This window comes from Sceloporus undulatus, chromosome 2 (assembly GCF_019175285.1).
Source record: "Sceloporus undulatus isolate JIND9_A2432 ecotype Alabama chromosome 2, SceUnd_v1.1, whole genome shotgun sequence".
In the NCBI taxonomy this organism is placed as follows: domain Eukaryota; kingdom Metazoa; phylum Chordata; class Lepidosauria; order Squamata; family Phrynosomatidae; genus Sceloporus; species Sceloporus undulatus.
The window spans coordinates 11,999,610-12,013,495 of record NC_056523.1 but is presented as its reverse complement, the minus strand read 5'-3'; the positions used below and the strand labels follow the sequence as shown (position 1 = coordinate 12,013,495).

The following is a 13,886-nucleotide window of genomic DNA, read 5'->3' as shown; positions in this document are numbered from 1 at the left end:
CCAGGAAATGATCCGTCCATGGCAGGGGAGAAACATTAGCTATTTCCACCCACGGATTTTCCGCATCCGAACAGAAGACCAAATCGAGAGTATTACCCGCACAGTGCGTAGGACCCTGTATTAGCTGGGGCAGGCCCATGGCTGCCATGGTATCCATGAATTCCCGAGCCGCACCAGATGGGACGTAGCTGCCCGTGAGGGAGATGTTGAAGTCGCCCAGGACAAGAAGGTTGGACTGGATGGCCCTTGTGGTCTCTTCCAACTCTATGATTCTATGATTCTATGACACATCTATCGTGGGAGTAAAGCCAGTGCAATAACCTCCTATGACTCTGGAGGCCAGGGCTCGAATCCCTGCTGAGTCATGGAAACTCAATGGTTGATCTTGGGCAAGTCACAGTCCCTAAGAGGATGGCAATGGCAAACTCTTCAGAAGAAACCTGCCAAGAGATCCCCACAATGGGTTCACCTTAGGGTCGCCATAAGCTGGAAATGACTTGAAGGCACACAGCGATAAAGGAAGAGAGTTCCAGAGCCTAGGGGCAGCCATTACATCATGTCTGTAATGGTGGCAGAACTGAGAGAAGGGCCTCTCCTGGAGCTTTCAGGGCCTGGGCAGACTTATATGTGGTGATACAATCTGTCTGATAGCCTAGACTCAAGCTGTATAGGATTTTATAGGTCATGAGTAGCACTTTGAATTGTATCCATAAACAGACTGGCAGTCAGTGGAGCGACCATAAAAATGGATTTGTATGGTCTCTGTAACAAGCCCCAATTAACATTACATGGGCAGAAGAAAAGTTTCAGCTGCCAATCCAGTCAGCTTCTCTACATAGACTATATGTTTCCCTAGGCAGCAGTATGTTTTAGTGGATCCTGGTTCTCAAATACTCACTAGGCGAACAAAGGTCTATGATCACTTGACACCTCACTCCTGTGTAACCCTTTGGACAAAGGCAATGGAACGTTCCAGGGCTGTTAAGGCAGGATCCAGAATGGAGGCAGGGGCTTGACTGGCATTCGTCCACATCTTCTTCACATGTTGTCCCTGGCAATTGGGAAGGAACAGAACAATAAAGTGGTGATCTGTAGATAAAGGTGGAAGTCATGTGGGCTAGAATGAAGACAGAGAATACCATACATACTCATGTATAAGTCTAGAATTTGAAGTCAAAAAATTGACTAAAAAAACCTGGATCTACTTATCCACGTGTCAATGTAAGGAGTGTACTTAACTCTTAGCAAAAAAGGAACCGTTCCCTTCTCAGAGCCGAGTGGCAAAAAGCAAGAGATCAGTCCATCCAAGGAGAACCTAAAAGAAGCACTGCCCCCCCTACTTTTTCAACCATGACACCACTTCTGGCCTTTTTGAATGCCTAGGTGGGAAATAGTGGCGGTAGTGCCTCTTCATCCATCTAGCCTTTAGGGTGAGCACAAACAGTTATGCCTGCTGGAATTTTGTAAATTCTTTGGCATTGTTTTCCTTTGATTCACCCTTTGCATCCTTTGTTACTTGCCCCTAAGTTTTACCCTTGACCCATGGGTCAGATCAAAATCCTTAATTCTGGCTACAAAACCCAACCTCAATTTATATATGAAGTCAACTTATACTCAAATACATATGGTAGATTGAAAATATAGGGAAATTTCCTTGAACATTGCTTGAAGGAGAGGTTCAGCTGCCCAGGGCATGGAGATAGGGTTTGGGACTAAGGGCACATTACCTTGGTAGCCACTGGGGCAGAGGCAAGTGAAGGAACCTCGTTGGCTCAGACATGTGCCTCCTTGATGACAAGGGCTGGAATTGCAGGCATTGATCTCTGTGGCACAATCTTGGCCTGTCCAACCTGGCAGACAAATACAATGCAGCCTGGAGAGGGAGACAGAAAGAGAGAGGGATGATGATGATTTTAATTTAACATTTTATATTTGTTGTTATTTGCTGTGGCTTATGATGACTTATGATGACCCTAAATACAATAAAGGCACCAAATCCCATATGATCTTGGAAACCAAGCAGGGTCATCCCTAGTTAATATTTGGATTGGAAACCACCAAAGAATACTAGGTGCAGCCTGTAGGCTACATTTCAGAGGAAGGAACTGGCTAAACCACCTCCAAGTATTCCTTGCCTAAGGAAACCCAGTGAAATTAATGGGGTCACAATAAGCGGATAGGTTCAAGGCACATGCACAAATACAAGAATGAAAGATATTCAAGATTCCCAGTCAATTGGACTGCTCAAGGTTTGCAAACTGAGGCCATAGTTTCTTTGACTGAGAAGCTGTACAGATCAGCGATAAAGGCTGGCATCAGGGCAAAATGGTAGCATTGCGTCCGCATGGTACACACCCCAACTGTGCCCCCATCCTGCGTGACACTGTGCACCCCACCACATGGCGGTGGTGTCACAGCGCTCCTCTAGCACTGTTTCCAGATGACACAGCACCAAAGGAGCGCCAAAAAGCTGTGGCCCCAACGGCTATGGCCCCCTTTCCACGGTGCAAAAAGGAGCCAGCAAGAATTTTGCAGTTTTCTCCCTGTATTTGAACCAGTGGTTTCTATGCACAAAAATCTGTTGGTGGGTATCGGGGAAATATGGAGAGAATACTGCAGAGGACCACTCCCTTCTCCTTTTGTGTCGTGTCTTCTTAGATTGTAAGCCTGAGGGCAGGGAACCATCTAACTAAAAGATTGTATGTACAGCGCTGTGTAAATTTACAGCGCTTTATAAATAAAGGTTAATAATAATAATAATAATAGTTGTTTTCTCCTACAGCAGGGAGAAAACTGCCATAATTATTCAACCTTGCATATGGGAACAGATTGTCTCTAATTCAAAGTGCTTCACATGCACTGTCTGGTTATAATGCTTGCAGAAATCTTACAAGGCAAGTCAGCCTTATCATCTTCCTTTAGGTGGTATGTATGTAGACAGGGCAAAAGACAATAATAAACTCATAAGGAAACCAGAAATACAATCAAAATACAATAAAAACATAAAAACAGATTTAAAAAACAATGAAATCATGTACAGAAAAAAAGAAGAAGAAGAAACAGTAGCCAACAACAAGCTAAGACTTTTCCAATAGCAATTCCACCAAGGATATTGATACTTGTTGGTGGAAAGACAACAGAGTAGATACAAACAAGCCTTTCTTGGCTAGTAATTTGTCATTACCTTTCCATAGTAACAACTGTGTAAGTACATTATGACTGTTACTTAAGAAAATATATTATGCCTTGTTTTGTGGTGTAACTGTAATGGTAAGCTCTAGAAGTACTAAGTTAGGATCAGGTCTGAGAGAGAGCAAAGTTGTGAAGATGTAGGGCTGCCACTTTTTCCCTCCCCTCATCCTATGCCTTTGCCTTTAAGAACCATTTGTGTACTACAGAAATTCAACAGATGAAGATTTCAATGGCACAGAATGAAGTAAACTAAAAATACTTAACCTGCATAATCACTGAATTATGCCAGCCTACCGCCAAAGGCATTGGACCAGAGTCAGTGAAAAAAGGTGGCAACCCAGATATGAAGAGAAACACAAGCTAGATGCTATAGACAATAATTTCTGAATAGCAATAGCATCACATTTCCCTATAAGACAAACACAAAACTAGCTATGTCAGTTTGCGAGAAAACAAGAACAAAACCCAGTAGGTCAATATGCTTTACATATTTATTTATTTATTTATTTACTATCCTGCCTTTCTCCTTATTTAGGATGTAACACACCAAAGAAGAATTCTGAAGACTGTGAAAGCTTGCATATTACTGGGGTATTTTAGTTCATCCTAATAAAATTAATGCCTGACTGTGGGTTTAGATGTTTGGCTCCCCAGCTTATAATGACACCTTTAATAATAATAACAACTTAATAATGGTGCAATCATAATGAGGAGAAGGGGATGGGAAGAGAAGGAGAGCTCCTTTGCTGTGAGATTAATTCCTGCCAATGGAATATGAAAGGTCATGCTACCAGCTTCTTTCTATCATTTAGTCTGAAAGGTGCTGCAAGACCTCTTTGCATGCTCCTATGTATTGGAGGAGAAATAATGCAGTTTGACACCACTTTAACTGCCATGCTCCATCCTACAGAATCCTGGGATTTGTAGTTTCATGAGGTACCAGCACTACAACCTACAACTCCTAGGATTCCATAGGATGAAGCTACAGCACTTATAGTGGTGTCAAATTGCATTATTTCTACAGTGTAGATGCGCCCCATGTCACTTAATGCTTAGTGCTGAATAATACCATTAATGTTTAATGCTAGTTACTTCCACTGCAACCATAAAAATCAATGGCATACTGAAATTGACTAGACTGGATCTCAAGTTCCTTTTTGGTAAAGCTCATTCTTCACTCACTGGGGGTGGGGAGCTTAAGTGGAAGCAAGGGATTGCTAGGGTTGAGGGAAGCATTACCATTTTTATTCTTGTTAGAAAATCTGAATATATGCTTAGCATGGTGAGCTTTGGTTCAGGTTCAGCCCCTAGGAATGGCACTTAAAACCAGAGCTTGAGGCAGCTATATAGTTGTACCTTCCTTTTCGTGGACTTGGAGTCCGCGGTCTCGCTGTTTGTGGGAGGAACAGGTGGAGAGAGATAAAATAGCAGTGCACACCTTGGGCACACACACCATTATTTTCAGTGGGACTAGAATATTTGCGAGCCGCCATTTTCATGTAGGTCCCCTGCAAATTGGGAGGGGCTACTGTATTTTGCAATACAACTCCCCAAATCCCTCAGCCAACAGTCCAAGGAGATTCCGGGAGTTGTGACTCAACTTTTACGGCTTAAAAACTAGACCAAAGTTAGCCATGTTTTTCATCTAGAAAGCCTTCTCCACCTCACATCTTGTCCCTGCCCCATCCATACCCAGTTTCTGTTTCCTGGCAAGTACCTCCATTGAGGCACTGCCAGTTCTGGCAGGGGTCGCTGAGTTCCATGCAGAAGGGTCCTGTGAAGCCTGGAGAGCAGATGCATGTGAAGGAGCTTGGGGTGTTCACACAGGTTCCATGTCCACAGGGCCCACTGTGGCACAAGTCAGCCTCTCTCTCACACTGGTGTCCCTCAAAACCTGCAGAAGGGGAAACGTTGACACTGTCATGGGTCTCAAGCCTTGCTTAAATTGTTCTTTTCATCCCCCCCCTCCCACTTTTCCCCCAGCATGGAATCTTAAAAGTCCAAAGCTGAACAGAACCAAAATACCTTTCCCTTCCCTTAGATAATCTTCCCCAATGCCTTTTGAACCTGGTTTGTTAACCACCCTTTCTTTCCAAACCTACACATAGTTACCTGGCAGGCAGGTGCAGTGGAAACCCCCCACTGAATTCTGGCACTGGCCCCCATTCCTACAGGGGTTACTAGCACAGCCATCCACCTCCCGCTTGCATCGGGGTCCCTCGAAGCCTAAGAAGAGCAAGACAAAAAGTCAAAGAGCAGTGCATGTTCAGTAGAGGAAAAGAAAGATGATGTGGAACACTTATGACTGAAACAATTAATTGGATCTTGTGTGGGGGTTTTCTTTGCAGGGGACAAATCTTCACTCACCAGGGAGACACTTGCAGGAAAATCCTTGGCTTTGTGGGAGGCAGGTTCCCCCATTGAGGCAGCGATTTGTGACACATTCTTCAACTTCACATAATGGACCACCAAATCCTGTGGTAAAAAGAAGATAAATTCAATTCTCTTTCTTTCTCTCTCCATCTGTGGTAGGCTGGTGTATGTGGAGGTTACCTTTCCAATTCCTAGATCTATCTCTGTCACTGGAAGTGGACCTTGTGGCTCATAGCACCTGGTGCCTGCTCCAACTGGTATGCCAGCTATGACATTTTCTGAGCAGAGATTACTTAGCTACAGACAGTAGCCCATGCACTGGTAATTTGACAATTAAACTAGTGTAATTTAGGCTAGGGTCTTTGAGAACAATTCTGCTTCAGGAAAAGAGAGCTTGAAACCCAGCAAAAAGTTTAGGTTCAGATAGGGAAGGCAATGGCAAACCTCTTCTGAACAAATCTTGCCAAGATGTTACAGCTATTGCAAAATCAAGCAGCAGGATTGTTGACCAAAGTAGCCTATAGATTATAGAGAATGTGTGACACCAGTCTTAAAATTAGCTGTACTGGTTGCCAGTTTGCTTCCACTCTATAGTCAAGGTCCTGATGGCAACCTTTAAAGACATGGAGGGTCTGAGACCTCTACACTTGAAGAGCTACATCCAGGGAGATATGGTATATATACCATATATACTTGGCTCAGGTCTGATTCAGCCCAATCCATTGGTCTCATGTGAAGAGATGCATCATCTCCCTTTCCTGCATTGAGCAGTGTGGGGAAACTAGGGGATGGCTTGTTTCTGAAGCTACTGTCATTGCTTCCTCACAGGAGGAGCTCTGTGTAAAGGCTGTTCATTGTGCCATTATTTCTGTTGATGGCAGAAATGGGTGCCCAAACATGTATCAACAAGACTTGGGAGAAAGCAGCAGCAGCAGCAGCTTGAAATAAAAGGCCGCCACACTGCAGCCTCACTGGTCAAGCAGTTCCCTGAAAAAGCCTGGCCATTGCTGTCACTTCTGCTGGGGTCAGAATGGGACACCCGTATGATCAATGAGGAGGGGTTAAAGTGACCCCCTCCTCATTGATCACATGACAGGGCAACCCGTTCTAACCTCAGCAGAAGTGGCAGCAACAGCCAGTCTCTTGATGAGTGCTGTTTGGTCAATGAGGCTGCAATGGTGGCAGTGGCACCAAGGACAGGCTAGTGGGACAGATGCAATGCTGGCTCAGCTGACCCATGTGCAAAATAATGAGGACTCACACTGGATTCAGCCCAATGTGTGTGGCCACCATCATGGCTGGTTTGGAGCCAGTCTAGGTCATGATGTTAAAGACTAGACCTGGATGTGCCTTGAGTTCCAAGTGCAAAAGCAGTTTGCATTCAATTAACTCAGTGTGGAGAAGAAGTAGAATCTTGCCCAGTGTCTACAGTGTATTGTACACTCAGGGAAAAGCAAACTGCTGCAGCCTCTCCTGGCTTGTGTGCTCTCCCTCATTAATACCTCTTGACCATACTCTTGGCTGGTTTTCAATCTGTGAAATATTAGAGGATGGGCATAACATGGACCTGACTTCTGGCCCTAAAAGATTAGGAAAATTAATCCTGCTGGTTTATAAACCCTAATACAGCAGTCCTCCATATCCACAGATTTTCTTATCAATGCATTCAAACATCTATGGCTTGAAAATATTTTAAAAATATATAAATTACAAAAAGCAAACTGTGTTTTTGCCATTTATATAAGGGATGCCATTTTACTATGGCACTGTATTTAACAGGACATGAGCATCTATGGATTTTGGTATCCACCATGGGTCCTGGAACCAAACCCCCGCAGATACCAAGGGCCCTCCATAAGAGAGACAATATCCAGCTCACATTTACCCAGCAAGCTTTGCAGCTGAGAAGGGAATGAAACTCAGCCTTCACCAGTTTTTTTGAAAGTCAGACCACTACACTGTGCTACCAGCATCACTATCACATCCATCACATCTATCTCCTTACCTGAAGGGCAGAGGCACTGGAATTGGCCCAGCAAGTCAAGACAGGAGGCTCCATTATGACAGGGCTGACTGAGGCACTCGTTGAGGTTGGATTCGCAGCGCGAACCAGTGTAGCCTTCAGGGCAGCGGCAGGTAAAAGAGCCAAGCGTATTCTGACAGCTTCCGCCATGTTCACAGGGATTTGCACCTGATGAGGGTGTGAGAAAGTGCCAAAAGGAAGAGACAAATTATGAAACAAATATAGCTATTAACTGAAGGTGCATCTATACTGTAGAAATAATGAAATTTGATGCCACTTTAACTGTCATGGCTCTGTCTTACAGAATCCTGGGGTTTGTAGTTTTAAAGAGCACCAGCACTCATTGGCAGAGAAGGCTAAAGACCTTGCAAGACTAAAAATCCCAGGATCTCATAGGATGGAGCTACAGCACTTACAGTGGTGTCAAACTGCATTATTTCTGCAGTGTAGACACACACTAAAACAGTAATGTAAAGGCTCAGCCAAGATACTTTTACTTCCAGAAGCAAAGACAGCACATCCTCTGCCCATACTTGTGCTCTAGGCAAAGGGGAGACAAATGCCTGAGGCAGCAGATTTTAGGTAGCATGCTGAACATGAAAGCAGCAAGTTACAAGCAACACAGCTGCAACTAGTTACTTTTCAGGTAACAATAGTGTAACAGAGCCACATTCCAGTGCAAGAGCAAAATTATTTTATTGACATAATGGCTTCTGACCACATTCCAAACTTATTTTAAAAGGAATTTGAACGGAATGTTTCCAGTCTTATGCCATTATCCTGTTAATCCTAAGGAGTTTTTTTGTCTTTAAAAAATTATTTACTAAGCTATCACTGTGTGGACATGTTTTTACTCCAGGGAAAGGTAGAGCTCATTCTGTCAGAGCTATCTGATAGAGAAGACTAGCTTGCAAAATGATAAATCCCAGACTTACATAGCTTTGAGTCATGGCAGTTAAAGCAGTGTCCAACTGTATTAATTCTGCAGTGCAGATGCAGCCGGCATGTTTACCTTACTTTGCTGAAACCAGTCTTAGGAAGACCAAAGAAATTCAGTGGTTTACCTAGCAAACTCTACAGAAGGTGAATGGCTCGTCATAGACTCATCAAGTTGGAAGAGACCCCCAGGGCTATCATCCAAGCCCAATCTGGCATGCAGGAATACATAATCAAAGCACCTTTGAGAGATGGCCATCCAACTTCTGTTAAAAATCTCCAAAGGAGACTTCACTGTACTCCGAGCATGTGCCTTCCACTGTTGAACAGCTCTTACTGTGAGGACATTGTTCCCAATGTTTAGGTGGAATCTCTTTTCCTGTAGTTTGAATCTTAACTGTACAATTGGATCAATAGACCAGTTAGTCCATTGGACGATTGGACAAAGGTTAATCTTTTCCCTCCAAATGGGGCTAACACCCAAGCAGTCTATTCCTAAACCAACCCATTTGGAATGGCTGAAGGACTGTCTCTGATGCTCCTTCCCCAACATTAGCCGCCTGAAGCAGTTGTCTTTTCCTGCCCAATAGTAAGGCCGCCCTAGCCGTAGCAAATGTAACTCAAGAGTTGTTCAAACCAATGGCATCACTAGGGGGTACGGATCGCACCAGGTGACACTCTAAAGGGGGTGACACCACCGCTCCTCAGACATCTGCGTTTTGGCAGAACTGGGCTGTGGCATTTGCCTGTATCTCTTTAAAATGCTGAAGAGATGAGTGTGGAGAGGGTCAGTGGGAGGAGAAAAGAGAGGCCCCGTGTTTTTTTAATTAAATTTCAATTTTTAAATTAATTTTTTTATTAAAAAAAACCTTTTACCAAATATTCACCTTACCCATATGTCACTATGTATATGTAAACACATTTATTCTGTGTGTATGGTATCATAATTTAAAGGTATAAGTTAAATTCTGCTAGTTGTTTATGTCACAACTATTACCATTACATTCAGTGATACATGGGACTTATGATTTATAAGTAAATGAATACAAAAAAATTACTAAGGATTCTGTATGGTGTGGTATGGGAGGAGTTCAATAGATGTATGGTGACTCCATGAGTTACCATGCTGGGTGACGCCACTAGTGACGCCACTGATTCAGACGTTGTTTCTTTTAGCATGACAATGCAAATCATCTCATTCACACATTCTGGGTTTGTTATTCATACTATGGAACTGCATCAATCCACATCTCTGCACATTTGGTTGCTCACATGTGTAAGCATTTGAATAAAGATTGAGACAGTTATTCGAATGCATTTGGAATCCCTTTTTGGGTATGCAGAGTTTTATCCCGGGTCTATTCACACACTATTAACACCACTGATGATGAAGATCTTTTTTAAAACCTCAGGGGGAAAATACAATATCAATTATCCCAGATTAAGTAGGTTGGGGGGCAGCCCCCCCACATTTAATCAGGTGCACTTGGGATGCATGTGAACAATAGAGATTTAACCTGGATTCATCCTGGATTATTTTCACACTGTGAATAGCCCCTCAGAAAATGGTCAAAGAGGCACAATTTTTTTTGATAGCCACGCTCCCTTCTTTCCTGCCCCACAGTCAGACCACTTTACCCATCTGGCACTCATTGATGTCATCGTAGCACAAGGCTCCGGTGTAACCTTGCTGGCAGGTGCAAACCGTGTGGCCGGTCAGGAGGTCAGTGTCACAGTGTGCATCTGGGTGACATGGGCTGCTGAGGCAGGCATCATGAAGGTGACAATGGAGTCCTGTAAGGGCAGATCTAGGTGGTTAGCTATTATTGTTGTTGTTGTTGTTGTTGTTGTTATTTCTTCCCCCATTTCTCCAAACATAGGGACTGAAAGCAGCAAACAGCAAATTTAAAGACAATACAATTTAAAAACAATACAAAATTTAAAAGTCTAACTATAAAAAAATTAAAAACAATTAAATGGTTTTAAAGAGTTAAAACAGTTATGAAATTATTATTATTATTATTATTAATTAACCCATCTCTGCCTACAGATCAAGGTGGGTTACAATAAAAAAATGTACAAATACAAATACAACTTAGTCAAAAAATTACATAATCCCATCCTCCACCGACATGAAAGTAAAACTGTCTTAGAACTATAAAAAGGGAAAGCATCACAAGTTAGCACAGCATGGACAGCTGGTTAACTAGCCACACAGTCTCCACTGCTCTGGTGAGATGTGGCATATCAGTATTTCTAAATTAGTATCTATACAGATTAAATAGCATATGCAAATTTTATTTGGCGATGTGCAAGTGGTCATCATAAACAGGACAAGGCAAGCAGCTGCTAAACTTGATTATTATTTTTTGTTAGGCAAATTCCTTTGATAGCCAGATTGGTTGTTTTGCTTTACAGTTGCACCAACAGGAAGACAATACATAATTAAGGAAGATATGCATTTCCTGGCATCCTGCTTTATCCATTGTTCTTAGAAGTTCTGATACTGGTGGTAGCCCTCTTTTGCTGGCATTATGATGCTGACTGTTTTATTTCTGATTTTGTTTCCCAATACTGAGCTGCATGTTATTATCTTGCAGTATACCAAACAGATACATACAGAGTTTGGAGAACATAGGGGCTGAACAGACTGCTGCTAACAGACTGCTTCTTTCAGCACCAAACTGGGACCATGGCAGCTACATGTCACAGCTCTGATTTGGCCTTTCCACAGTGCCATAGCCATGAATGCTGCAGCTTTTTGATGCTCCTTTGGCGCTGCGTCATCTGGAAGCAGCGCCAGAGGAGGGCTGTGACGCTGCTCACCATGTGGTGAGGTGTGCAGTGTCATGCTGCCATGGGGGCAGATAGTGGAAATGCCCCCATGCCCTCAAGAAGGCATGGGGGACAAAACCAAAAATCTTCTTTTTGTAAGAGGGGAGGTGGGTGCAGTTGGTGGGATTGGTCTCCCTGGGGACCAATACAGCCCGCTATCCTTCTCCAATTGCTTACTCCACCTTGTATGAGTGGTTGCTGGTATGAGGAGGAGTATGTGACAGGGATCTTGCTTCTGCCTGTTGCACTGGAGATCACTCATGGGAGTGAGTTTGGACAGTCAATCGTCTGCTTCCCAATGAACATGGGAAAGACCTCTGTCAATTTCAGTGGCTGCCGCCTAGTACATGGGGATGGAGGGGCAAGGCTGGGAGTCACTGTGTAGCTGCATAACTATTATTTATTTATTTATTTATATGTAGATTTATACAGTGCTGTACATAAAATCAATTAAAATAAAATAAAATAAAATAAAAACTACAGTGGTTATGCATTTGTAACTACCCAAAAGGATACTCCTCATTATGAATAATATGACAGAAGTTAGATTCTACGTAACATGGCCTGTGCCCACAATGCAGAAACAATCTAGGCTGACGTCCCTTTAACTGCCCTGGCTCAGTGCTAGAGAATCCTGGGAATTGTAGTTTATTGTGGCATCAGAGCTCTCTGGCAGAGAAGGCTAAATAGGTGTTTCACAAAACCAGGGCAGTTAAAGTGGTGTCCACATGGATTATTTCTGCAGTGTGGATGCAGCCATGTTGAGAGACTACCAGACTGGAGAAGATTCTGCTGTAGAAAACAAGAATAGCTGGAGAAATACAAGGTTGTGACAGATGACACCTCTGGGTTCCTGAGGATTTGAATATTGTGACGGTGCGAATAAATTGGTTTATTGCTTTGAAAAGATTTTTAAGGAGAATGAGGGTTAGAAGGCTTAGTGAATTAGGGTGCAAGGAAAGTGGGCATACTCTCATCAACCTTACCTGTCCAGCCTGGGGGACAATGGCAGGAATATGACCCCAGTTCATCCTGGCATGTGCCCCCATTGCTGCATTGATGCCCAACACAGTCATCTGGGTTCACTTCGCAGTACTGACCTGTGTAGCCTGTAGGAGGAAAAGAGGAAGTTAGCCAGTTGGTTAAAGGACAATTCTTCCAAGATCTGTGAGTTAGGGCCCATGAAGACATTTTGTTTAGACAAAGAACAAGATGGTGCCAGAGCTTTGGAAATCATTCTTTTAGGACTACAACTCCCATGATTGCTGAAGAATTGTGGGAGTTGTATTCCAAAAGGTCACTTAACAACAACATCAGTTAAAATGCACATCAATTTAAAAATAAGATGTGCTCACATTAAAACAAGCCACATCTAAAATTCAGAATTTAAAATTCACAATTTAAAAATCGTCTGGACAAGCCTGCTGGAAGAGGCTGGTCTTTAATGCTCTTAAATTCAGACAGTGTATGCAGGTGTCAAGCCTCTTCTGGCAGGTCATTTCACAGTCTATGGGCAGTTGAAGAGAAAGTACTTCGGTTGACGATTGCCAACCTAGTCCTGGCTGACTAGAATAAATGTCTGCCAGAGGACCTGAATGTATGGGGTGGATTGTATGGGAGGAGGTGATCCTTTAAGTAACCTGGACCCAAACCATGTAGGGTTTTCAAGGTAATAACCAATACTTTATTCTTTGCCTGAAAACTAACTGACCCTTTATAACAAAAGGATGAGTCTAGAAAAATACTCCGTGGACATAGCATGCCTATAGTTAGCTTAGGTCAAGGGTAGGGTATAGTTAGCTTAGGTCAAGGGTAGAGTAGGATAGTGAACCTCCAAGTCTCCTGGGAACCCCAAATGGCTAATTTGGCACCTTGAGGCTGAGGTTCTCCACCCCAATCTGGGCAGAACCCAATTCTTTGCCCACTATGGCTCGCTGCTTACCTGGGAGACACAGGCAGCCATGGTATCGTTCATCCACATCATGGCATGTGCCACCATGCAGGCAGACTTCTGGGGAACAATGCCCCATGTGGTACTGGCAGAGGGGACCAGAGGAGTTGGGAGGGCAGACACAACGGAAAGAGCCCACATTATTAATGCACCGTCCTCCATTGAGGCAGGGGTTAGTGTCTCCAAAACACTCATTGACATCATGTTGACATGTGTGCCCTTCAAATCCCGGCTGGCATTGGCAGACGATGACTGGATAGGTGATGACACACGTCCCGCCATTGGCACATGGGTTCGCTGGGCAGAAGTCCATCAGCTGGCAATTCTTTCCTGGTAAGAGACCAAATATTTAAGAGAAAAGTTTCCCGCAGCTTCTCTCTTCTTCAGCCTCACTCAGAACAACAAAAGGGTGAAAGGTGGATGTAATCCAACATCCTGTTTCCAACAGGAGATGGCCAGAAGCCTGTAGGCTTGCTGGGTGACCCTCAATATAGATTCTCTCTGATCTTGGAAGCTAAGCAGGGTCAGCCCTGGACAGTACTTCAGTGGCAGACCACCAATGAATACCAAGTGCTC

General features: G+C 43.5%; 1 protein-coding gene across 1 annotated transcript in view; it reads right to left on the bottom strand.

Moving 5' to 3' along the window:
* Positions 1-13,886, bottom strand: part of NOTCH4 (notch receptor 4) — a 45,009-nt gene that overhangs the window by 30,454 nt on the left and 669 nt on the right. Inside the window, exons 2-10 of the mRNA XM_042454426.1 lie at positions 13,302-13,640; positions 12,346-12,468; positions 10,163-10,318; positions 7,571-7,756; positions 5,560-5,667; positions 5,305-5,418; positions 4,885-5,086; positions 1,728-1,873; positions 899-1,051 (exon numbers count right to left, since the gene is read on the bottom strand). Of these exons, the coding sequence (XP_042310360.1) occupies positions 899-1,051; positions 1,728-1,873; positions 4,885-5,086; positions 5,305-5,418; positions 5,560-5,667; positions 7,571-7,756; positions 10,163-10,318; positions 12,346-12,468; positions 13,302-13,640 (1,527 nt within the window). The remainder of the gene's footprint in view (positions 1-898; positions 1,052-1,727; positions 1,874-4,884; positions 5,087-5,304; positions 5,419-5,559; positions 5,668-7,570; positions 7,757-10,162; positions 10,319-12,345; positions 12,469-13,301; positions 13,641-13,886) is intronic.